The sequence below is a fragment of the Microtus pennsylvanicus genome, chromosome 3 (genome assembly GCF_037038515.1).
Source record: "Microtus pennsylvanicus isolate mMicPen1 chromosome 3, mMicPen1.hap1, whole genome shotgun sequence".
Lineage (NCBI taxonomy): Eukaryota > Metazoa > Chordata > Mammalia > Rodentia > Cricetidae > Microtus > Microtus pennsylvanicus.
In genome coordinates this window covers 136659609-136683664 of record NC_134581.1, presented here as the reverse complement: position 1 = coordinate 136683664, position 24056 = coordinate 136659609, and the positions used below count along the sequence as shown (strand labels likewise).

At 43.3% G+C, this 24056-nt stretch overlaps 2 protein-coding genes across 2 annotated transcripts in view; both read right to left on the bottom strand.

Moving 5' to 3' along the window:
* Positions 1-4231, bottom strand: part of Aldob (aldolase, fructose-bisphosphate B) — a 150153-nt gene extending 145922 nt beyond the window's left edge. The window contains exon 1 of the mRNA XM_075967229.1: positions 4228-4231. The gene's annotated coding sequence lies outside the window, so the exon portion shown is untranslated. The remainder of the gene's footprint in view (positions 1-4227) is intronic.
* The window catches only part of Grin3a (glutamate ionotropic receptor NMDA type subunit 3A), a 188710-nt gene that overhangs the window by 20192 nt on the left and 144462 nt on the right, over positions 1-24056 (bottom strand). The window contains exon 6 of the mRNA XM_075967224.1: positions 23330-23481. Within this exon, the coding sequence (XP_075823339.1) occupies positions 23330-23481 (152 nt within the window). The remainder of the gene's footprint in view (positions 1-23329; positions 23482-24056) is intronic.

Sequence of the window (24056 nt, the reverse complement as noted above, 5' to 3'; positions counted from 1 at the left end):
TAGGTTTGTTCTTTCAGCCAGAATTAATCTTGCTTTCCTTTGGAGTAGCGGCTCCAATTCTCTCAACGTTGAAAAAATACATGTAGTTCAAAAACAATCTAGTTCAAAGGGACTTGGGGGAACTTCAGGCTGCTAAACCAAACTGAGGGAGGCAAGCATTCCCTCACTCCCTAAAACCAGTGCATATCATGTCTATACTCTTTAGTTCAAAGGAAGATTAGCTGAAAGGTCCATGGGAAACTGGTGCGGTGAGCCACTGGGCCATTTTCATTTTCTCTGTAAAAAGATGATAATTGCGGTGGTTTGAATAAGAATGTCCCCACCACAGGCATTGGCATTTGAATATTTGGTCCCTACTTGGTAGCTTTGTTTAGGGAGGTCTAGGAGGTGTGGCCTTTCTTCAGGAAGTTTATCCCTGGGGAAGGGTTTCAGGTTTAAGAGACTTGCACCACCTCTAGTTTGCTCTTCGCTTTCTGTTTGGCTCTGGGCTTTTAGCTTCCAGCTCCAGTTGCTACACCTGCCTCCAGGGTGATGGTGATGGACTCCTATTCCTCTGGAAGCAAAAGTCCTCAAGTAAGCCCTTTCTTCTACCAGTTGCATTTGTCGTGATGTTTATCTCAGGAATAGAAAAGTAAGGAATAATTTATTGTTTTTTTTTTAAAGACTTGTTTTTGTTTTTGATAAGTGCATGTCTGTATGGAGGTGTGTGCATATGAATGAAGGTGTCTGGAGGGGAGAGGAGGGTGTCACATTCCCTGGAGCTGGAGTTAGGGGCAATGGTGAACCAGTTGATGTGGGTGCTGCAAATTAAGCTCAGGTCCTCTGCAGGAGGAGTACACGCACTGAGGGTTGAGCCTTCTCTGGAGTCCTTCCATTGGCTTTATTATTATTATTATTATTATTATTATTATTATTATTTTAAATACCCTTTACAACTCATGCTGTGCTGTTTTACTGCAGACATGTTTTGTCTTATTTGCTTGCTTTCCAGTTACCCAGAGAAATGAACAAGGCATAGTTTCTGTAAAACCTTTTTGAACTTGCAATGTTAAAGGGAATCACCACGCTGTCAAGGTTCCATGTATTTGTAATCTCAGCACTGGGGGAGACCGAGGCAGGAGGCTCAGGAGTTCTAACTCACTGTGGCTACATAGTGTGACTATCTCAAAAGGGAGTGGGTAGAGATCACCTTAAATTGTGATGTAAGATGTTGACATCAGTGCTGGTCTCCGAATGCCACTCTCCCCCTCCCTCTGCTCTCTGTCCTTTCTAGAGTGCCTCAATATTTCTAGATTGGGGGTGGGAGATAGGCAAGCCCTGAGGGTGCCTGATGTTAGCTTTCTTCTCTGAAGAGAGAACTGTTGGGCTGATAATACTCTGTATGGGCTCATGTTGCTTTGGGCTGAAGTTGGCCAACATGATCCTTGCCACTGTTCTTAACGAATTTTATTTTTATGTTCTGTGCTAGTATAGTCAACATCTTAAAGGCAGACTGTCTGGCAGTCCAGGGTATGTTTGTGTATGTGTACATTTAACAAGCATTTGCTGGAAAAGAGCCACAACAGATGCTAAGTCACATCCGCAGGCTTTAGTGGATAACCGGGTGAATCGTCTGGTGGAGCCTGCAGCGAAAACAACTTCTGATTTTAGCAGCAGTACGGGGGCAGCACAAACTTTCCCCCGGGTGTCCAGAGAACTCCACGCTAAGAAGGCTAGGCCCAGAGCAAATAAACCCACATCAGCGGACAGACCTCTACCAGAGAATTTCAGACAAGGTTCCTTGAGGACCCAGTCAAGGGACCAGGCCCATGGCCACCCTACCTGCCCTACTCTCAACTCCTATGCTACACGTCACCAAAGGCAGACATGAAGCCCCAAGGGGTCTTAGTGAAGGCGTATAGAGCTGGGGGCCAAGGCATACAGGTAAGATTAATAAGTGTGTGGGGGTGCAGGGGAGAACTGGGGGGAGTTGTGCTACAGCTGGAGCTGATAGTCTATCAGAACACATGGCCATGTGGGCCTCCCCCTCCTATCTAAGCTTTCTTCTGTATTCAGCAGGGATGGGGAGCAGAAGGTTGGGAGCTTGGCATTGAGGGGTACAGAGTGGGAAGGCCTTCTAATGGAAAAGAAGTAGAAGCCAGGCCAAAGTCTATCCCCTGAGGTAGATCTTCAAATGTAGGCAAGGCAGAGGAAGACATCAGCTTTACCTCGCCCCACCTGCAATCTCTCACTTGGCCAAAGGGGACAGACAGTCACATGACACACAGTGTCTACTTGTAGAACCAGGCAGCTGATGAGAGAGACATGAGGGACCTGGGCAAGTATGGTGGTCTGGGTGATCGTGACTCCCAAGTCCCCAGTTGGTGGAACTGTTTAATTAGGGGGTGTGGTCTTGTTGGAAGAGGTGTCACTGGAGGCAAGCTTGAGGTTTCGAAAGGCTCATGCCATTCCCATTGTGTTCTCTGTCTCCTGCCTGTGGATCAAGATGTGAGCTCTCAGCTGTTTCTGCCTTGTCTTTGCTCCACCATCATGGACTCTAACCTGGAAGCGTAAACCCAAACTGACGTATTCTTTTGTAATTTGCACTGGACATGGCATTTTATTAGAGCCATAGGAAAATGTAACTAATACAACAAGATGGAAGGCAGCAAGTTTCAGTCACTAACTGTGGCTGACGATTGGCTCTTATCACCCACTTCTTTGGTGTGGCTCTTTGATCCGTCAGGCAGCCAGGCATGACCCTTTCACAACCTCTGCCAAGCATGACAGACCTAAGGAACCATGGCAGTTTCATTTCGTTAAAAATGATCGTATTTCATTAAAATTGGCTGTGAACTAGAACACGTTGAAAAAAAGAAGGAAAAGAAAGAAAGGAATGGAAGGAAGGACAGGTGAACTTTTTAGATGTTGATTGCATTCTGTTGCCACACACTGCTCTAAGGACTTGCCATCATGACTTTTGGCTCTTTGGTTCAGTCTCTGAAGACTTCTCATTGCAGGCTTCTGGATCTCAGTGATGGCCACCAGACATTCACAGATTCCTTACAGGGTTTGTTTTTTTTGTTTTTTGATAATTATTTGATGCTTACTGCTGTAAAGGAGCCACCAGCTGTTACCAGGAGGCAGAAATGGATATGTGCTTGTAAACCCAGAACCAGGAAGGCAGGACAAGAGTATCCCTGGGGCTTGCTTGACCGCCAGCCTAACCTTCTAAGTGAGCTCCAGGCCAGTAATAGATGTGGTGTCGGAAAAGCAAGGTAGATGGTGCTTGAGGAATGACACCCAAGGTTGACTTCTGATCCCGAACAATACACACACTTGCACCCACCTGAGCCCCCAGACGCATGAACACACCTACTCACGTGATGATTGTGATGGGTAGATTAGGGAGTAGACAGTTCTATCTTTCATGAGGAGAAAAGTCGTCCCAAGAATTACTGATCTAATGATTGAACAGACACTACTGGGGAGATGGCGCTACTTCATTTAAATGTCTCCAACATCCAGAAAGATTCCTTTCAGTCTCTGAATTGTAGAGAGTTCGACACCATCTTGAAAAGTGGAGTAGTGAGTCAATGTGAGGTTGAGTCCGCTGTTGTTCTGCATGTCATCAGCTTTGTAGTTTGGCATCATAAGGGGACCCCAGCCATTGTTTCCGTCTTCTCTAGCCATCCATTATTTGCAGTCATTTCCTTGGAAAGCACCGTTTGTTGCTTTCTCCGTGTATCACTGCAGAGTATGCGGACTGCAGTGAATGAAAAGGGTTGATGGATTTGGAAGAAACCCGAAGCCTGACTGCACACCTGTTTTCACAAAGCATTTTTCCTCAGTCTGATTTTTTTTTTTCCTCGATGTCTTTCAGATTAAGAGCCAGGAGACAGTCGCATGCGCGAATAACTGACAACAAACTTGGAAGCGGTGGGATGTGTGGTTTGTCTTCCACTCCCTTCTCCTTGTCAGTCAGGAGAGCAGGTTTCTGAGCAAGGTGACACAGGCAGAACCCCAAACCTCTCCTGGAAGGGCTTCTATGGTGTTACTCAGAGCCACACTCAACACAACTGTATTGGTGTGAGCCACAGTGCAGTGTGAAGAACGGCAGCTTAAGTTGTAGCCTAGGCCCTGGGCTCACACTGTTTCTGAGTATCAGGTTCTCAGCAGCAAAGCAGGAAGCAAAGAATGAAGCCATAGGGTTATTGCAGGTGCTTTGATATATAGACGATACCACCCAAAGTGAAACTATTTACAATGCATCTAATCGGCTATGACACACCATGGGCACTCGATAGATTTGTCTATCCTGTCTCCTTCCTGTTTCCCTTTTAATTAAGTTTTTCTCCCTCTCCCTTCTTTCCTTCCTTCCTCCCTCTCCTTCCTTCCTTTCTTTTTTTTTTTTATTCTCTCTCTCTCTCTCTCTCTTTCTCCTTCTCTTTCTATTACTGTGTATGTGCTGGGAATGGGACCTGTGTTCTCTGGAAGACCAGCCAGTGCTCCTAACCACTGAATCATCTCTCTTGCCCCATTTTCCTGTTTATTTACTTGCTCTGACTACATTCCTTTTATTTTATTTGAATGTCAGGAACATTGCTTCAAGCTTAAATCCAATATATTTTATTGAACATATCCTATATGGTGGGCCTTCCTGTGGGGAAGATGGATGGCACACAGTCCCTGGAGTAACTGAGATCTGACTTTTGAGAAGTCTAGTTCAATGGGCATGGATTAAAGGGTATAACATTGTTTATTCATTGTATAACATTGTTTATTCATTCTTTTATGATTATCATGTATATTCAAAAGGATTAGAGATCATAATGTATTTGTATTTCTTTTGTCATCCTGGGATAGTTTTTAATATGAGTTTTGATACGTATAGTTTTAAATTAAAGTTGTGATATTTAACAATTCTGTGACCTCCAGCAGAATTAATTATCCAAATCACCATTCATTTAGAAAAATGAGACGATGATTGCCAGCTCATAGACTCATTCCTAAGACTAAGATATGATGTGAAGACCAGGTTCAATGCCTAGGACAGAATTGGCAGAAGCAGCAACTTTTGCCTACCGTAGACTTAACTGAATATTCTGATAGGCTGTTTAGAATACCAGTGACTAGTTGAATATATATGTAATTCTATGGATACAAGTAGTTATGGCATAGCTACTGGGTGAAAAGTTGCCTAAAGAGTAGACACAGAAGATGAATATTAAGAAAATCATCACATTCTGACATATAATGGAGCCTCTGTGCTATGTAGTATGGGTGAGAGATATGTGGTATCCAAAGTGCTCATTCAACAGGAAGTGAAATCTCAGGAGCAGAAGAGGTTACCTAGAAGGTTTTGGAAGAGGTGGGCATTCCGAATGGAAGAAACCCCTCGTGCAAAATCACTAGAGCAAGGGGAACCAAGAGGATGGCAGCGACTTAGAGAAGACCCGTGAGGCTAGAGCAGAGAATCAAGGGACAGCAGTCACATTAGGTGAGGTGGAACGAGACTTGTCCATGCCCCAGGCTCTGGAGAAAAGACACTGTGTAGTATTCAGTTATTTGTTATGAGCCCGCCAATCATGTTTTGACATACAAAGTTCTCTGGACTTTCAGAGGCTATCCTTGCCTCTGATGATGGACTCCTATGTGGTAATATTTTGTTTGTTCCTTAACAAATAAAGCTTGCCTGAAGATCAGAGTGTGGAGCTAGCTAAGCTAGTTAGCCACAGAGGCCAGGCAGTGGTGGCAGACACCTTTAATCTCAGTACTTGGGAGACAGAGGCAGACAGATCTCTGTGAGTTCAAGGCCACACTGGGCTACTCAAGATTGAATTAGTCTAAAAGAAACAGAGCCAAGTGGTGGTAGCTAACGCCTTTAATCCCAGAACTAGGGAGGTGGAGACAGGAAGAGATATGGCTGGGCTGGGCGGAGAGAGGACTATAAGGCAGGAGGAGGCAGGAGCTTAGTATTTAGTCTGAGATTTCTTAGAGACAGCATTCAGTCTGGGGACTTGTAGAGACAGGACAGCCTGAGGATTTTGTAGAGGTAAGAAATAGTGATTGGCTGCTCAACTTCTTTGATCTCTCAGTTTTCACTCCCTAATATCTGACTCTAGGTTTCTATTATTAAGACCAATTAGAATTTGTGCTACAAGAGAGTTGTAACAAATTGAAAGAGAAGGTATAAAATGAAAGATGCCATCAAAGGAGTGAAATGTTCTTTTTCTGGCAGTAAACAGAGGCTTTTTTTTTTTCTGAAGAAATACACGGTACTCCTAGACACAAGGTAGACAAGTGCCACAGCTGTAGGTGTCATCCGGGTACCTTCAGGTCAGTTGCCTTTCATGCTGGGACCTGCCGTCCCAAATAAAGAAGCTGGGAGGATCATGACCCTCAGATACCCGCAGGACCATTCTTCTCTGCCTTCCCTTGCTCCTGGTGACTTGGCCTTTCTCAGTGCCATTATCTGGTTTTCAGGGGAATCCAAACTGTACTCTAGAGGCCCTCCTACTGAGACACAGTGGAAACTTCCAGAAGTAGGGCCTAGTGGGAGGCTTTCTGCTTATTGAGGACTGAGCTCTTAAAGGGGGTAGTAAGATCCCAGTCTTGCTCCTTTTTTGATGAAGAATTTTTATTAATTATTTTTTCATTCAGTTTACATCCCAACTGCGGTTATCTCTTCTTCCTCTTCTACTGTTCTCCACCCTCTCCCCTCTGTTCCTCTTCCACTCCTTACTCCTCTGTTTCTGTTCAGAAAGGGGCAGGCCTCCCATGGGTGCCAACAAAGCATGGCATATCAGGTTGAAGCAGGACTAAGCTCCCCCACTTTGTATTAAGGCTGGGCAAGGTAACCAAATACGAGGAACAGGTTCCCAAGAGCCAGTTCAAGCATTAGGGACAGACCCCGATCCCACTGCTATGAGTCCCACAAATAGACCAAGCTACACAATTGTCACACATACGTAGAGGGCCTTGGTCAGTCCCATGCAGGATCGTTAGCTATTCGTCCAGAGTCTGTAAGCTCATATGAGCCCAGGTTAGTTGTTTCTGTGGGTTCCCTTGTAATGACCTTGAACCTCCTGGCTTGTATAATCCTTCCTCTCTCTCTTCAACAGGATTCCCAGAGCTCGGCCCCATGCTTGGCTGTGGGTCTCTGCTTCTGTTTCAGCTACTGGATGAAGGCTCTCTGATGACAATTAGGGTAGTCACCAATCTGATTACAGAAGATGGCCAGTTCGGGCCTCTTCTGTACTATCGCTGCCTGTCTTGCTCTTAAAGGGGACAGTGAGATCGCAGTCCCTATCCTACTTGTATCCCAGCGTGAAGCAGACAGATAGGTTTTCCATCATAATGTGCCCCCATATCAGAGACCCCAAAGCATCAGGCCTAACTTATGATGGACTAAAAACTCCCAAGCTGTAAGTTCGAGTGAGGTTTTCCCTTTAACAAAATGGTCATCTCAGCTATGTTGTGACAGTAATGGAAAGCTGACTGGTTTGGCTGGCAGTCACTTAAACCCAATGTCACCTTCGTCACATGCTATTCTCCTGGGGAGTCTCCATTTCATGTGGTAGCCGCCTACTAATAAGGATGCGAGTCATATTGTGTTTGGGGCCCATCTTTCTATAGTGTGACTAAACATCAAGGCTCTTTCCATGCACTGACTGTGTGCTATGCACAAACCAGATCACATTTCTGAGGTACTGTGGTTGAGCCCTGGGAAGGCAGCATCCCATTGGAGAAAAATGGTATACTCCACGGCTCAAGGCCTGGAGTCCAATTTTCAGGAAGGATAAAGGCAGGAAGCAATGATGATGCTTCAAATGGGAAGGCCCTGGTCATGTGGGAAGCTCTTCTGTATGCTGTGAATATGTTGTATTACCATTAGTCGATAAAGAAGCTAATTTGGCCAATAGCCAGGCAGAATAGAGTCAGGTGGGAAATCCAAGCAAAGATAAAGGGAAAAGGAGGCAGAGTCTGAGAGATGCCAGCAGCCGCCGGAGAAGCAAGGTGTGAGGTGACAAGCCATGAGCCTCGTGGTAAAGTATAGACTAATTAAATGGCTTAATTTATATGTAGAGGTATCCAGTAAGAAGCCTGAGCCATCAGTCAAACAGTTTGTAATTAATATTAAGTCTCAGAGTGATTATTCTGGAACTGGTGGGTGAGAGAGAAACTTCCAGTTATATCATGACCTCCTTGCTTAGATGTTGCAGGCTGACATCCCTTTAAGGGCTCAGCTCTGGGGCTCCTCAAATTGCCGCTTCCTTGTCTAATAAGTCGCGCAGATTCCACCTACTCCAGCTCTTCACACGGGAAAGAAGTGTCCTAGGAACCTAACGGGCTGAGCAGCTCTTCCACTAGTTCATACAAAACATTCTTTTCTGAGAGGCAAAGCATCATTTTTCTATTCTGCAACCCCGCACTGAATTCAGAGCCACTAGATGGCAGTCTTTTCCCACCGCCAATCCTTGTTTTCGTCTAGCTGGAGTCTCCCGAGCCTGGAGGCCAGGACTTTGTGTGCAGAAAGTAGATGAGGGAGGAATCCTCATCTGTGAGATGCCCCATAGGCTTCAGGGCTCGGAAATCTGGGAAAATGGGAAGAAACCTGTCTCTCGCAACAGCCCTAATCAGTGCGAGCGCTGTTCAGGCCTTCGCGTTGCATAGTAAATGATGTTTCATAAATATTCATTAGTTCGAGGAATTTAGGGAGAAAAGCAGGAACTACTAACAGTATGTGGTCTTGGGTGTGATTTACGTCTGGGCCTCTCTGGAATGCAAAGAGGAGACCCTTATTCTACAAGATCTGTTTATTTGCTCTTTACCACGGTTGAAGGGGACACTTGCTGGATTGCCTTTTCCGGTAACAGGGTTCAAACTACACAAACCAGAAAGCAACAGACAAGCAGGCCTGACAGACACTGCTGATGTGGCAGGGTGAGGGGGAAGCAAAGCCCAGCGCAGGGGCTGCGGGCCTGCCCCTAGAGCAGTGTGGGCTGTAGTTGTTACTCTTTCTCTGGATGTATTTCAGTGCTGCCTAATGGTTTGTCTAGCCCTTTCCTTATGATGTTTTCCCATGGAAACCTAGATGCAGCGCCGGAAGAAAGGAAAGCAAACAATAGCACCACGCTCCAAAAGCTAGAGCATCAGCAAACAGCCCGGGAGAAGGCCCAGAATCGGGAATTTCTCTCCCTGCCATCAGGAGGTCTCCAGTTCCACAGGGAGGTAATAACTAGCCAGCCAGGACCTGTAAGATGCTGGTGACAGATGTGTCTCTGTTTTGGAGGTGGGTGCAGATGATTCCAAGATTTAGAATGAGACAAATGCAAAGCCTGATGGTTTTTTTTTAAATTATTATTATTTACCAAGTTGTTTTCTTCTTTCCACATAATTTGGGGTGTTTACTTTCAGTCTTAGTTTTTATTTGTTGTTGCTTTGCTTTATTTTTATTTTTTTCTGTCTTTCCTTTTCTTTCTTTCTTTTTTTCTTTCTATTTATTTATTTATTTATTTTTAAACTTGTAGATGGGTTCTTTCTGTGTAGCCTAGACTGGCTTCAATCTCATGGTGCCCTTGACTCGCTTCCTGATTGCTGGGGTTATAGGACTGTGCCACCATGCTTGGATTGAACATAGATCTTACTCAGGGAAAGAGAAAAAACACTCATTTACCAGACATTTCCACTGACAGCTTCGTTAAATGGACTTCACACTTTGCGGCAGGCCTTATCGTATCCTTGACTTTGAAGGGGAATATATGAAGTTTTAATCATTTATGGAATCTACTGTACTTATTCATTTATCTCTCTGTGGGTGTGTATGTGGAATGCACTCATGCCGGAGCATACATGTGGAGGTCACAGGAAAACCCATGCTAGTGTGTTCTCTCCCTTCACCAGAGGGTCCAGACAGGGAACTCAGCTCATCAGGCTTGGCAGCTGTCAGGTCTGGCGCCCGACGTGATGGACTAAACCCACTTAAAAAACCTGAGAAGGCTTAAAAATAAGGGAGAGAGAGTTTAACACAGATTTTTGCTGTTTGTTGGTGGTGTGCTGTAGAGAGATTTCCTGATTCGGCAACAGCAGCAGAAAAAACGCTGTGTCATTTTAAAGCGCAGCTTCTTGGGGCTGTGCTGCCAGCGTAAACTCTGGCTTTAAAGCATTTGTGGCACTCTGCTTGCTAGAGGCAAGCAAGCGCTCTCATCTAAGAGAAGCTTCCTGACTCAGCTTTAGCTGCAAAACCCTGCAGCTCATTAAGAGGTCCTGCCATGAAACACTTAAATGGTGTTGACGAAAAGCTGAATGCATGCTTTTCGGTTTTCAGCCGTAGCAGGAAAAAAGCTGCGCCGTTTAAAAATGCCGGCTTTCTGGGCTTTCCTGCCAGGGCAAACTCTTACTCTTTTACGCAGGCAGTTCGTGCGGTTTGCAAGCACAGGCTGCTGAAGCTCGCTTGCTGGCAGGGACCTTGAAATGCCATAGAGTTGTGGCAGTAAACATGGCTACAGCCAGTACCTCAGCCATGAGGCTGGAAAGCTAAGGAATGGACTGGATCCAGCCGTCAAAGCCACGGCTTTAGTCCTACTGAGATTGCTTGGTAAATTAAAGACTCATGTGGTCAGAAAAACAGAGAGTGATACAGTAAAGAGAGCGTCAAAGACAAAGAAAAATTTTAAATGATTTACAGCATGTTAAAAATATATGCAGACTAAAAGTTAAAATTCTTAAAGTAAAATACAAAAAAAAAGGAAGAGAGTTGTTGTGTGTGGTAGTTCACACCTTTAATCCCAACACTTGAAAGGCAGAGGGAGATTGACCTCTGTGACTTCAAGGTGTGGTAGCACACGCCTTTAATCCCAGTGCCTAGAAGGCAGAGACAAACAGTTCTCTGTGAGTTCAAGGTGTCACAGTGTACACCTTTAATCCCAATGCCTGGAAGGCAGAGACAGGCGGATCTCTGAGAGTTCAAGGACAGCCTGGTCTACAGAGTTACTTCAGGTCAAAGATACAGAGAACCTGTCTCAAAAAGCAAAGAGTTAAAAGTAAAAATAAACAAAATAGAGGTTAAAACAAAGCTGCACAAAGATGGAAAATACACAGAGAATTTTGATACTGTATGCTATTATGCTCTCTTTAAATTATTTAAATGCTGAGGAAGGAGCAACAGATGCTAAAAGGTATTTATTTATAAATGCTGCTGAACTAATCCAACATAGATATTTTGATGCCTTGACTTTGAAATTTGGATCTAAGGACATGATGCTTTGGAAAGGAGTTTCTTATTTTGTTTTCACAGAGGATGAGACCCTGTTCATTTCTTCTATTCCGATTTGGTATGATGGACCACGCCCTCCTGAAGGATTGCTGTGAACATCTTCAGAAAATTGCTACGATCAACTGCCAACTGAGATGAAACTAGCATACAGGTTATACCATGAAAGACCTAATTAACGACACCCCCATTCAGCAGGAAGCAGTTTGGAGAGAAATAACTGCGCCCATATTCCCAAAAAATGTTTATAAATGTTCTTTTACATTTAAAGGGGGATATGATATAGATATGAATAATTTGCATTAGCATAGATTTTGCTTTATTGATAGAGATTTATGGTCAATTTTGTTATATGTATATGTATTTCTGATATTGATTAAGGTATTGTGATTGTGTAGTTCATTATTAAAATGTAATGTATAATTAGGAAATATAGGTTGTTGATGGATAATCATAAATAATAGTCAAGTTTGTAGTCATGTTAGTTAATATTTTCTAGATGTGCATAGATATATTTTAGATAGGCATTCTTCATATTTTTCAAAGATTATAGAATACGGCATTTTAAATGTTTTAATAACTTAGGACTTTTCATGACAATGAGACACTCTGCTCCTGGCAGCACCAATCTACTTCAAGAGGAAGATGGGCATCGAAGAGGCTCGTTATGGAGTTTGATAGCCATTTGGGCAAGAAACTGCTCTTGCCTGGACTATTGCATAAACTGGACACAGAGAACCCACAGAGAGAGGACTACTGAACTTGCCTGAGGTGAGATGATCCTTCGGGGTTCCTGATTCATGAAAGAGTCTGTGAGACATTCTGCAGGACACAACAGATAGTGACTGAACTGACTTTGAATTTTCCTGCTTTATGGAAATGTCTGCTGGATACCATGGGCCTGAAGGCTGAAGATGGATGCCCCAACGCTACAGAGGAACTTTGGGTGGCTGTCCAGGCAGCGAGATGTCTCTGTCATTTCTAGAGTTTTAAAAGTTGCTTTTTTCTTGTTTGCTTAGGTAGTATTGTATCTTTCTGGAGTCTTTGATGGAGTTAAGAATAGTTAGTTATAGTTATAGTTTTCCTTAGTTATGATAAAGATTATTGTAACTCTTACTTGATAACTGTTTCGTTATATGTAATTTTGCTATGTTAAAGTTAAAGCCTTTTTTTTTTAAACCGAAAAAGGGGGATTGATGGAGGAAGGTCATTGGTTAAATAAAAAGAAACTGCTTGGCCCTCATTGGTTAGAAGATAGGTGGGAGGAGTAAACAGAACAAAACGCTGGGAGGAAGAGGAAGTGACCTCAGACTCGACAGCTCTCCTCTCGGGAGCAGACGCCTCAGAGACACGCCATGCTCCCAGCTCCCAGGCAGATGCACGTGATGAGGCTCCTACCCAGGATGGACGTAGGCTAGAATCTTCCCGGTAAGCGCACCTAGGGGCGCTACACAGATGATTAGAAATGGGCTAAATTAATATGTGAGAATTAGCCTAGAAGAGGCTAGATAGAAATGGGTCAAGCAGGGATTAAATGAATACAGTTTGTGTGTTGTTATTTCGGGTATAAGCTAGCCAGGCAGCCGGGGTGCTGGGGACGCAGCCCCGCCGCTCCAATTACTACACAGGTCCAAAGTGAACTAGGGACAAATGGCTTCCTGTGATTCTGATTATCATACCAAAGTGCATGATGGCCGCCAGGCTCCTGCAGTATCCCAGCTACCAGTGCTCTTCTTAGCCCTTCTCCAGCTCATGGGCTTCCCTCCCTCCCCCAGCTTCTCAATCCCACAGAACCCTGTCATTTCAGCCATATGCTCTGTTTTGTCTTCCCCTCTTGGAGCCCTCTTTCTTGCCTCCCCATTTCTCTCTGTCTTGGTTGTCTCCTTTTCTCTCCCTCCCTTCTTCCTACCACCTTCACCCCAATACTATTTCTCCTCTCAAGGCCCAGTTTAGTCTACAGGCCATGTTCCGTGTATTGCTTTCTGTCTCTGCTTGGGACTCTTTCAGATGGCTCTGGCTATATTCTCCTGCATGTCTACAATAAAAACCTTTAATCCCAGCACTCGGGAGGCAGAGGCAGGTGGATCTCTGGGAGTTCGAGGCCAGCCTGGTCTACAAGAGCTAGTTCCGGGACAGGCACCAAAAGCTACAGAGAAACCCTATCTTGAAAAAACAAAACAAAACAAAACAAAACAAAAAAAAACAAAAAACCCTCAAAACCCTCCCCCTCAACACACCTTAGAGCAGTCATGTCTTTAGTTTATACACCTGGCACCAAAAACCCTCAGTTTATCCAACAGCAAATGCTGCTACCCCTTGAACAATCTTGATGGCTTCTTGGTCTGAAATTTTAGAAGCTGTCTGGCTGACATAAGCACACACTGGTGAGCCGTGAGTTCGTGTTGCTGTCTCTTTTAGAACCAAATTCTTCGTTGTACCAGGCTGTGCCCTATATGAAGCCTAGAACAGTGTTCCTGCCTTGAGGAGGTGATAAGGATTCCACAAAGCAGAATATAAAAAAAAATTAAAGGCCTATAATTGGCTTGTGAGTTTAGCTGTGTGTATCCACCACGTGGATGGGGGAAAGAATGCCCCTCCAATTTTAGAATCCCTGAGGTATGCACAGTTGGGAACTGTTTTCAGGGGTAGGCATACTTTGCAGTACTTATTATTTCATTGCCTCCAATGTCTCACTTCCATCTTGCCTGGGTATTGGTAGTTTTTTTTTTTATCCCTGTATGTATTACCTCCTTTGAGACACCAGCTTTGATTTTTTTCTTGGTCTGTGAGTCATGACCTTGCTTTCGTCACTGTTTCCACTTGTCTTTCTCTGCCTCTGTGGTCATGCAGAACAAGGAATTTGTTCATGGTCTCTCTCTTTCTCTCCCCTTTTCTCTCTGTCTCCTTGCCTGTGAGCTCTGTATTCATTTCTATACTGGCTGCATCCACAGAACCTGGAATACCTGGAATATATATAATACCTGGAATACATGTGTGCTGATGGAAAGATGGACTTGTGGATGCATGAGTGAATGTCTGGGTTGTTCTGGAAGCCACCTCGATGGAGGCGCGGCTTTCTTAGATTGCTTTCTTTGTGCCCTGTTAGCATCACATACGAAAGGGCACAGGGACAGCTTTGAGCTTCTTTGGGCTTCGAGAAAGTGCTCCCTGGATAGGTCCCACCCAACCTTATGCTTGGCTTAAATATTAAACTTAATTACTTAGGCTATTCCAAGGGACATGCTCAGCTTTCAAGGTGGCTTCCTACATGCACGAGTTTTCAGTTTAAAGCAACCTACATTAACTCTCTGCCTCACTATAGCTTCCAGCAGACAGAACAGCAGACAGATATTTGAAATTGAAATGGGAGGAGGTAGAGATGAGGGGGACAGAAGGGTGCTGAGATGTGCCCTCCCTGTCAAGAGCAGAAAATGCTGCACTGAAATCTACCCCCTGCCACTGTCTTAACCACCACTTTAGGGTTGTTAATGTATTAAAGATTAACTGATGGGAAGCTGGCATGGAAGCTTCTAGATGGGATTTGCGGGATCCTCTTTGACTTCCATAGTATGGTGGGCTGTTGAAATAAGAGCGGCGGGGCTGCGTCCCCAGCACCCTGCTGCCCGCACGGGGCTGTGTCCCGCCACCCAGCTAGCTTTACCCGAAATAATTACACGGAAACTGTATTCTTTTAAACACCGCTTGGCCCATTTCTATCTAGCCTCTTCTAGGCTAGCTCTCGCACCTGGACTAGCCCATTTCTAATAATCTGCTGTAGCCCACGAGCTGGCTTACCAGGAATGATCTTAACCTGCATCTGCCTGGAGTGGGAAAAATCATGGCGACTCTCTGACTCAGCTTCTTTTTCCCAGCATTCTGTTCTGTTTACTCCACCTACCTAAGGGTGGGCCTATCAAATGGGCCTAGCAGTTTCTTTATTGCTTAACCAATGAAATCAACAGATTGATATATGACACTCCCCCATCAGTGGGCTGTACTGGTTCCTTTTCTCACTGTTGTCAATAAGTACCTGAAGCAACTTAATGCAGAAAGGTTTGTTTGGCCTCAGTTGGAGGGATATAGTCCGCTATGGTGGAGAAGGCGTGAAGGCGGGAGACAGAGACATCCATTCCCACTGCATCTGTGCTCGGGAAGTAGAGGCAGATTATAAGTGAGGTCAGAGCACAACACCCCAAGGCCTATTCCTAAGAGCTTGCTTCTTCTAGAAAGAGTCCACCTCTTCAAGGCTTTACAACTTTCCAAAATAGTACCCCCGGCTGAAGACCCAGTGTACAAACTCTGGAGCCCATCAGGATACATAATATTCTAGATTGACTAACTCCTCTCTTTTCTCTTTCTAAAAACGGACAAAAGGAAAATGAATCTACTACGGGAAAACTAGTCCTTAATTTTGTGTTTCTCAGTGAGCAAATACTAATATTTGAACAGTTGTTAGCATAAACAGGTACATAATTTGGTAGCTTTGGGGAGTCAGTCTGGCTCATGATGGGAAGGGCAGACTTGAGGCTAGACATCTCAGTATCCTCTCTGTGTTCTGTGTTCCCCAATCTTCAGCTGGCTAGGTCAGGATTCCTCTAACAGTCCTCATTGGAAACCACCGCTTTCTCTGCCCGCTATGCTACATAGATCTTTTTTTTTTTTTAATTTAAGACAAGGAACCTGTGTGGAGAAGTGAACTGATCTGCAGAGGTCACACAATTGCCTCATGGCACAACCCAGACAAATCTGAAAAGGGCCATCCGTATTCAGCACCCGTGGGTCAAGAAGTTCATGTATTCTATCTCCTTCTTCCAAGCCAGGAACACAAAATGGCATCTCCATTTTCAAAGGGAAGCCACTCAGAGAGGTAGATAATTTGCGTTTGTGACATCTTACTGTGCTTTTTTTGACCGTGGTCATTTTTTATGACTTCTGTACCTCCTCATACAGTGCTCCTAAGGAATGAGCCATTTAAACTTCAGCTTTTAAAATTGCCTCACAGTGAGCTTGACAGACTCTCACTTCATCCCTGCCTTGAAGACCCACACCATAGGGGACAGTGTTTAAGGCCCAGCCAACGAGAGGATGAAAAGCTATGTTAGAGCTAGTGGTCGGGAAGAGGCCAATTCAGGAATAGGTAGAGATTCCGGATGAATATTTCGCTGGATAACAGGAAGTTGGAGGGGCAGGCAGTGGGGAGGAACTGGGAGGAAGTGAGAGTAGAGCAATCATGATCAAAGTACATCCTATGGAAACAATTTAAGTAATGAAAGAAAAATAAATGACTTAAAAAAGATACACTGAGTAGTGCAATCATGATCAAAGTACATCCTATGGAAACAATTTAAGTAATGAAAGAAAAATAAATGACTTAAAAAAGATACACTGAGAAACTTAATGATTTACTTTTGCAATGTTTTTAAATATACTTATTTTCCCCAATCCCAGGATAGAATTGTCTCTACAACACTGAACCTCTTGATTACTATCTGCTTTTTTCTTTAGTTCTCAGTAGCAACCCTTATATTCAATCCAAAAGCCCTTGTAGCAACAAGATAGTCATTAGCCTGAACCTTCGGATAGATCATGTAGATTCCTCAAGCATTTGGAGCCGCCTCCTTATTGTGGGAGTAGAACCAGAGTGATCTCCAGTGAACTCGGCTTCTACTTCTCTCTCCATCCTGACTAAGGATGGCTGCATCTTTTACCCAACAGGCTGGACCTTCTAATGTCTATGCAGCAGAGCTCAGAAGGCCAGGCCAGGGATGCTTCACTGGCTCATCCCTTTCATTTCTACCACAAAGTGATGTGCTAGATGACTATTTCCTTTCCAAATTTATTAATATTTTTCTTCATCCTTCTTCGTGTCCTGGAATTGACTTCAAGTGACCACATAGTTAGGCTTTTTTTACCCCAAGACAGAGGTAAAAGATCTGAGAGTGCGGGAGATGGAGAAAGGGCATTTGTTCCCTAGCTCTCTTACAGTGAGGCGAAGGGGGTGGCTAAGCCCTAACTAAATGACCATCTCCTCCTTCATTTCCTTCTTTGTGGTACTTGTGACTGAACCTTGGTACTTGGGCATGTTGGCAAGCTCTCCACCAAATTTATATCAAATGCCACAAACCAAATGGCCAATTTCTGAGAAAATTCAATCCCATTACTTGCCTTGATTCTGAGAATGGCTCTCCCCATTTTCTCCCTACAGCCTGGGGATGGTAATGGTGGCACCTCTTTATCCAGTCTTAGAGTTGTGTTGACTTCTTCAAAAAACATGATCTCAAGGAGCTTTTAATCTTAAAACTCCCCTCTGTCTGTGAGGATGCTTTCTGCTCTCTGACAAGACCACGATTTCCTCTTCCTTTCAGCCTCTTTTAGTAAAAAGGTGCAATTATTCAAAACATTGTTTCAAGGACACTTGCAAAGAGAGGCCTTGTCATCCATCTGAGTAACGCCTTGACACATTTGAATTTGGGCAACTTGTTAAACTGTAATCAGCTGCCTCCCTTCCCTCATTTGTCAAAACAGGTTTCAACGGACTGTTGCCACGGAGTTCTTAAATTCACTCTGGGACTTAAAAAACTGGCATTGGATTTTTCTGCTGAGTCAAAGGAAGATGAAGGGAATTTATACCCTGCCATATGTTTTCCCCAGCAGAACTGATCAGCAGCGAATCGGCTGTGGTAGGACACAGCTGGGCTATGAGGACTGTGGGAACATGTCTGAGGTCAATTTCAAATTCCTCTCTGGAAGCTGGCAGAGTATGCTCTGCAGAGCCAGACTTACAATATCCTGGGTGACTCTAGGGAGCAGATAAAACCTTGGATTTTTTTTTAAAAAATGAATTTATCTTCCAGAGAAACTGTAGCTCAATGGCTTCCGGTTTGTGAAGAGATGGGAGGTGACTAGATTAAGGTTCCCACTTGAGGCCAAGTGCTAATAGTTAACTGCCAGAAATGGAGGGGCGAAAGTGTCTTTCGTGATTTCATACCAGGTGAGCGCATAAATCATTGTCCAAACTCAGACATTTTTTCAGATTGAAGGAGGGTGTTTAATTGCTCTGTGGGAAGAGACATTGAGTAGGACAATACTTGGAACAATAGAGTGTGAGGACAGAAACAAACTGAGGAATGCTTTCTTCCAAGGTCAAGAGCACCTTCTGGAGAGGAGCAGTCAAAAGCATGCCTACTTCTGTGATGTTGTGTCCTTTGCCCCTCTCCTGTGACGGTGGAGGGAGAAGGGGGAGGAAGAGGCCCTGTGCATTAAAACCACCCTTTCATTTATGACTTACAGGAACCTAAGGGAGATGGAGCTGAGTGTCTGGATGAATTGGCTTTCCTAAGATCCTTGTTTCTCTGCACACATCCACTGTTGCAGTGCCGGGCATTTGATGAAAAGAATGGGCAGGAGAAGTACTAATAGCCACTTTGCTTCTACGGAATTTTGTGTTCTGGGAAAGCATTACAAAACAGAACAGAACAGCCAATCCAAGAGGTGGAGAACTGTGTATAGGTGTAACAAATAAAGAAAACAGGGAGCCTTTATGGAGGAGATCCAGTGTAGCCAGTGAACACAGGACTGCTTGCTGTGGTTGCGCAGGATCTGTAGGTTATGCAAGGGTGATCGTCAGGTCCTATTTCAGGATCTTCAAGACAAATATGCCAGTCTGTTCCCAAGGGTGGAATGCATCGCCATTTAAATGCTTACGGTGAAAATCTAATAGCATTGTTTGTAATTGCATAAACAAGGATATTTCATAGTATTTCATCATCCCTTAGAACAGTGGTTCTCAACCTGCGGGTCACGAACCCCTTGGAGGTCAACGATCCTTTCACAGGGGTCACATTATCAGACATCCTGCATGTCAGATAATTACACTTTATAACAGTAGCAAAATTGTAGTTATGAAGTATCAAGGAAAATAATTTCATGGTTTGGAGTCCATCACAATACGAGGAACTGTATTAAAGGGTTGTGGCATTAGAAGGTTGAGAGCCACTGCCTTAGAGGGAATGACAGTTCCGTTCATGCTGATGGACATTGCCCTTTCTCTCTAAATACTGATGTTACCACAATTACCTTTCTCTTCTGTGTCTGTAGGCTCGGTTAAGGGCACATCTTTTCTCCATTCTTTTTATTTCTCCTTCCTTCTACTTTCCAAATTCAGTCAATGTGGGAAGTGAGCCCAGGTTCTCTTAACAAACACAACTTGATCTGAGAATGGCCTCTATACGCCCACACACCCAGCTGACTACACCAAAGATTTCTAAAGACCTCTCTCCTGATCTGGTTGGTTAAGAGTCTTGATTAAGGGCTGTTGAGATGACTCAAGAGGTAAAAAGTGCTGTTGTTAAGCCTGACTAACTGTTCTATGACTGGAACCTGTATGGTGGAACAAGAGAATAGGCCTAGCAAGTTGTTCTTTGACCTCTACACACACACACACACACACACACACACACACACACACACACACCCTGCCATGCATGATGAGGGTTCATTCACGCAAACTCATGCATGCAACAAAGTAAACAAAGAAGTATAGAAAAAAATAAAATATTTTTGTTGACATGTTGGTGTATTTTACATCTATTTATGTGTAGATGTTTATTCTTATTTTTGAAGTCTGTATTCGTATATACTATTACTTTAGCTTCATTTAAAAATCCTGATAAATCCCTATATTCATGAAACACTTTATGGTAAAAACTCATAACCTTTATTATTATGTCTGGATAATACTCTCAGTATTTTCATTTTCTTTTTAGATATATTTGCCTTATGTATTTGAGTGTTTACTTGCACTTATATCATCTGTGTATTACATTACATTACTTGGTTTTACTATAATCTATGAAATATGTGTTACTTTCGGTCAGTTTGCAGAAGAGAAGGCTCAGAGTAGTGAAGGATCAGACCCTGTATTCCACAGCTGGTAGAACTGGGCTTTAACTCTTGGATGCCTCTACAGATGATGCTTTCTACTACTTATACCATACAGAATACTGGACATTTGTATTTCAGAAGGATTTTAAGTGACACTGGGGTCACTTTGGCAGAGCCTGTACAGATTGAAAAATTCAAATATTTCATAGTATAGATGGTAACTTTCCAGAATCTCCAGGATGTATTCAGAGGAGTCTGTTGGCTATCATATATTCATTCTGTTGCCTCCTCTGTTTCAAGGTAACCCTTTGTTCAGGTTTTCACTGATGTGGGATTCCCCTTTGTATATTGTGATTACCATTGATTAATAAAGAAATTGCTTTGGACCTATAGCAGGGCATAACTTAGTTAGGCAGAGAAAACTAAACTGAATGCTGGTAGAAAGAAGGCCGAGTCAAAGGAAGCCACATAGCCCCACCAGAGAAAGATGCTGGAACTTTACCTGGTAAGCCACAACTACATGGCGATACACAGATTATTAGAAATGGGTTAAATTCCGATGTAAGAGTTAGCCAAGAAGCTAGAGCTAACGGGCCAAGCAACGATTTAATTAATACAGTTTCTCTGTGGTTATTTTGGGAACAAACAAGTGGGCCCCTTACCATACTTCACCCTTCTCTATGTTCCGTAAGGTAGTTTGCAGAATTACTGGTCCCAGATTTCTTATTGGCCTAATCCATTATGGTAATCATATTATCTCACCAGTGATTGTTTTAGACACGGGCAGATACATTTTTTAGCAACAAACCACAAAGAAATTTAGTTGTGGGCCTCTCTGTACATTTTTCTATGAATAGTCGAATGTTCCCTTTAATGAGAGGGAGAAGAAATAGTATTTCTGTTATTTACTAGTTACTGCACCAGGTTTTTTGCTAGATGCTTCCACAAATGATCTTTTATTCTTAGGGAAGAAATGGCACATTTTATCACCCCCTTTCCCGCACGGGGACGCAAGAGTACTTAACCATCTCTCTTTGACAGAATCGGTAGTCAAGCCCAGAAATATATAGTTTCAGATACATCATGCTCTGTGCTCGATGCATTCACAACAGAATACATTTGGCAGGGGATTTTTGAGTACTTATCTGGCTCAGTCTTCAATAGTGTACTCAAGTGGGGCTAGGTTCTAAGTCCGCAAAGCCATGAGTGGCAACAGGCTTGGTTTGTCTGATGACCCTCTGAAATGGCAGTAGCCTGGATGTGTACACGTACCCAGGATGTGATATTTATTCAGTAATGCTGGCTGGAGAATACGGCTGAGAGTTTCCTGAGGGCTAATGCCTTCCTGTCGAATTTTAATTATTTGGAGATTTTGATTTAAGTCGTGGACAGACTCTGCAGAGAACTCCAAGTGATTGTTATTTAGCTCAACATAAGCAACTGACTTTCTTTCTCTTTTGGCTGAACTTGCTGACTGATAAAAGTCCATGGTTATTTTCTTTAGGAAAAACAACATTAATTAACAAATATAAACATGATTTATATTTGTTAGCCTCTGTGGGAGAAGAGAGATGCTAGCTGTGGGTTTATTCTCTGTGAGTTGTTAGAGCTGTGGATTGGCTTTTCTGTTTATTTATTTATTTATTTGTAACATTGGGATAAAATCAAAGGCCTTGAACATGCTAGGCAGGTACCCTATCATTGAAGTACATCTGCAATCCCTTAGCTGGGATCTTGTTATATGAAGGCATTAGCTGAGCAAATGTCAATGGGGAAAAACATTTGAGGAGGGAAGAGGCAACAGCAGGTTTAGGGAATCCAAGTCAGGGAGGCCATGGATTTATCTTCTTTAAAAATGAACCAGAAAGTGGCACGGGGAAGGGCTGAGAAGAGAGCAAGGGCAGGCACCGCGGGGCATGCCAGCATTTCAGATTTTGTTCCAGAGAGCATGGCTGTCAAACAGAAGAATGAATTGCTGAGAGGAAGACAACTGAAGGGAGGTAGGTGCAAAGCAAACCCGCTAGCAGGCATCTTTAGTGAGCGAGGTAAGGGATGACAGCGTGGGCAGAGGGATGACACTGGAGCTGGCAATGGATGGGCATATTTGAGAGCTATTTTTATCAGAGCTATGGCTTGTTCCTAGATGGAAAAGGTGGACATGAGCAGTAGGAAGCATCCATGCCAATATGTGGAATGAATGACAGGGTGCACAGGTGTACCACCACCAAGATGCAAAGCCCAGGAGGAAGAGCAGAGTGAAGAGGGAGCCGTAAGGCTCAGGTTGGGACAAGTGAAATTTGAGATGCCTGCAGGGTTTTCAAGAGCAGATGTCATGCAGGAAGGCAGAGATGCACTCTGTTGGGAATTATTGCCAAATAGAGGCTATTTGAACAATTATTGGCTTGAGCTGTGTTTTCTTCTTCTCCCTTTAATGTCAGGATGGCCTTGGACTTGTTTATTTGGCTCTTCTCTTTAGAGTATTTGGACTGTGGTACTGGTTACAGTTTTCAGTCTCCTATTTGAATCACCTGAATTGTGCTTTATTTTGCAAACTTCTTTTTAATTATGCTGTAAAGACATAGCGTTTCAACAGAAAGAAGAAATTTTGACTATTTGTGTGCCTTGGCCCAGTCACATGGTTTCTCTTGCTGTTAGTTCCTCAACTATAAAAGAAGTACTGGTTGTTTTCAGTTTTGAAAAGTTATCAGACTATAATCTGACAATTATTAGTTAAGGTCTGTCTAGACTTTAAAGCCAATAAAGGTCTTATTACTCAACTTTCACCACTGGAGACTTAGCAATGTTCTGAGTTAGATTTTTAAGGGATGTTGTGAAATCTACATCAGATCCAGCAATTCATGGGTAAAGCAAACACTATTCATATTAGTCCCAAATATTCCTGCTACCATTTAGAAATATTTCTTCTATATTGACAGATTCTTTTTTTAGGATAGTTTGTGGAACAGAAGTAGAATTCTGATTTTTATCTATTGGAAGAAAATCACACTTAAATAGAAAAACAAACATGTTTCATTGAACATTACTGTGGTAATGGACAGTTTTCAAGCAAATCCAGGTGCTCTACATGTCATGGAGTATCCTGGTACATTATTGAACAGGAGGCACAACTAACTTGAAGTCCTTATAGTTTTCAAAGGAAAGCCATCAGCATCAGCAGCATTCTCGCCATACCTCAGTGACGGCAAAACTTCTTTTCCCGCAGGGAACCACCTTGTACCACTTGTCGTGCAGCACATCCATAAACCCGTGAGACTTGTATTGACTGATGAGCTCAGATATGTTAGACGTCAGCGGAGAGTTGGGAGGGAGACCAATGCCGTATCCTAGAAGAAAAATGCAATCTCACATGAGGTCCTCATACTTTTCTGAGAGGCTTGTGTAATATCGCCACAGCATCTGGTAACAGGGGCATGGTGAGTCTGTACTACATTTTTCCCAAAGGGCTCAGGGCACACTTAAAAATAATCACCCTTGAGTCAGCTGCATCTTTGAGAAGATGTAGTGAGTCTGAGTCTGGAAACTAGATATGTGTAAGACATATTTGTAAAACATTTTATGACCATCTGCCCATCTCTTTCCCATGTTTTTAGAAGCAGTCTTTAAGATCTTTACCAGGTCTGGGCTTTCTTAGCCATCTTTCCCAATAAAACTTCATGGGATGATTAATCTTAATTGTCAGCTTGATTAGATTGAGAAGTGACTAGAAGATTAGGAGAGCACACACTAGTTATGTTTGTGAAGACATTTCTAGAGAAAAATAATGGATGGAGAAGTTGTTTATTTCAGATCACGATTTCAGAGTTTTCAATCCATTAACATGGAGAAGAAATAGAAGAGGAGTTTATTTTGACAGCCAGGAAACAGAAGGGCATGCAAGAGGATAAAATATAACTATCAT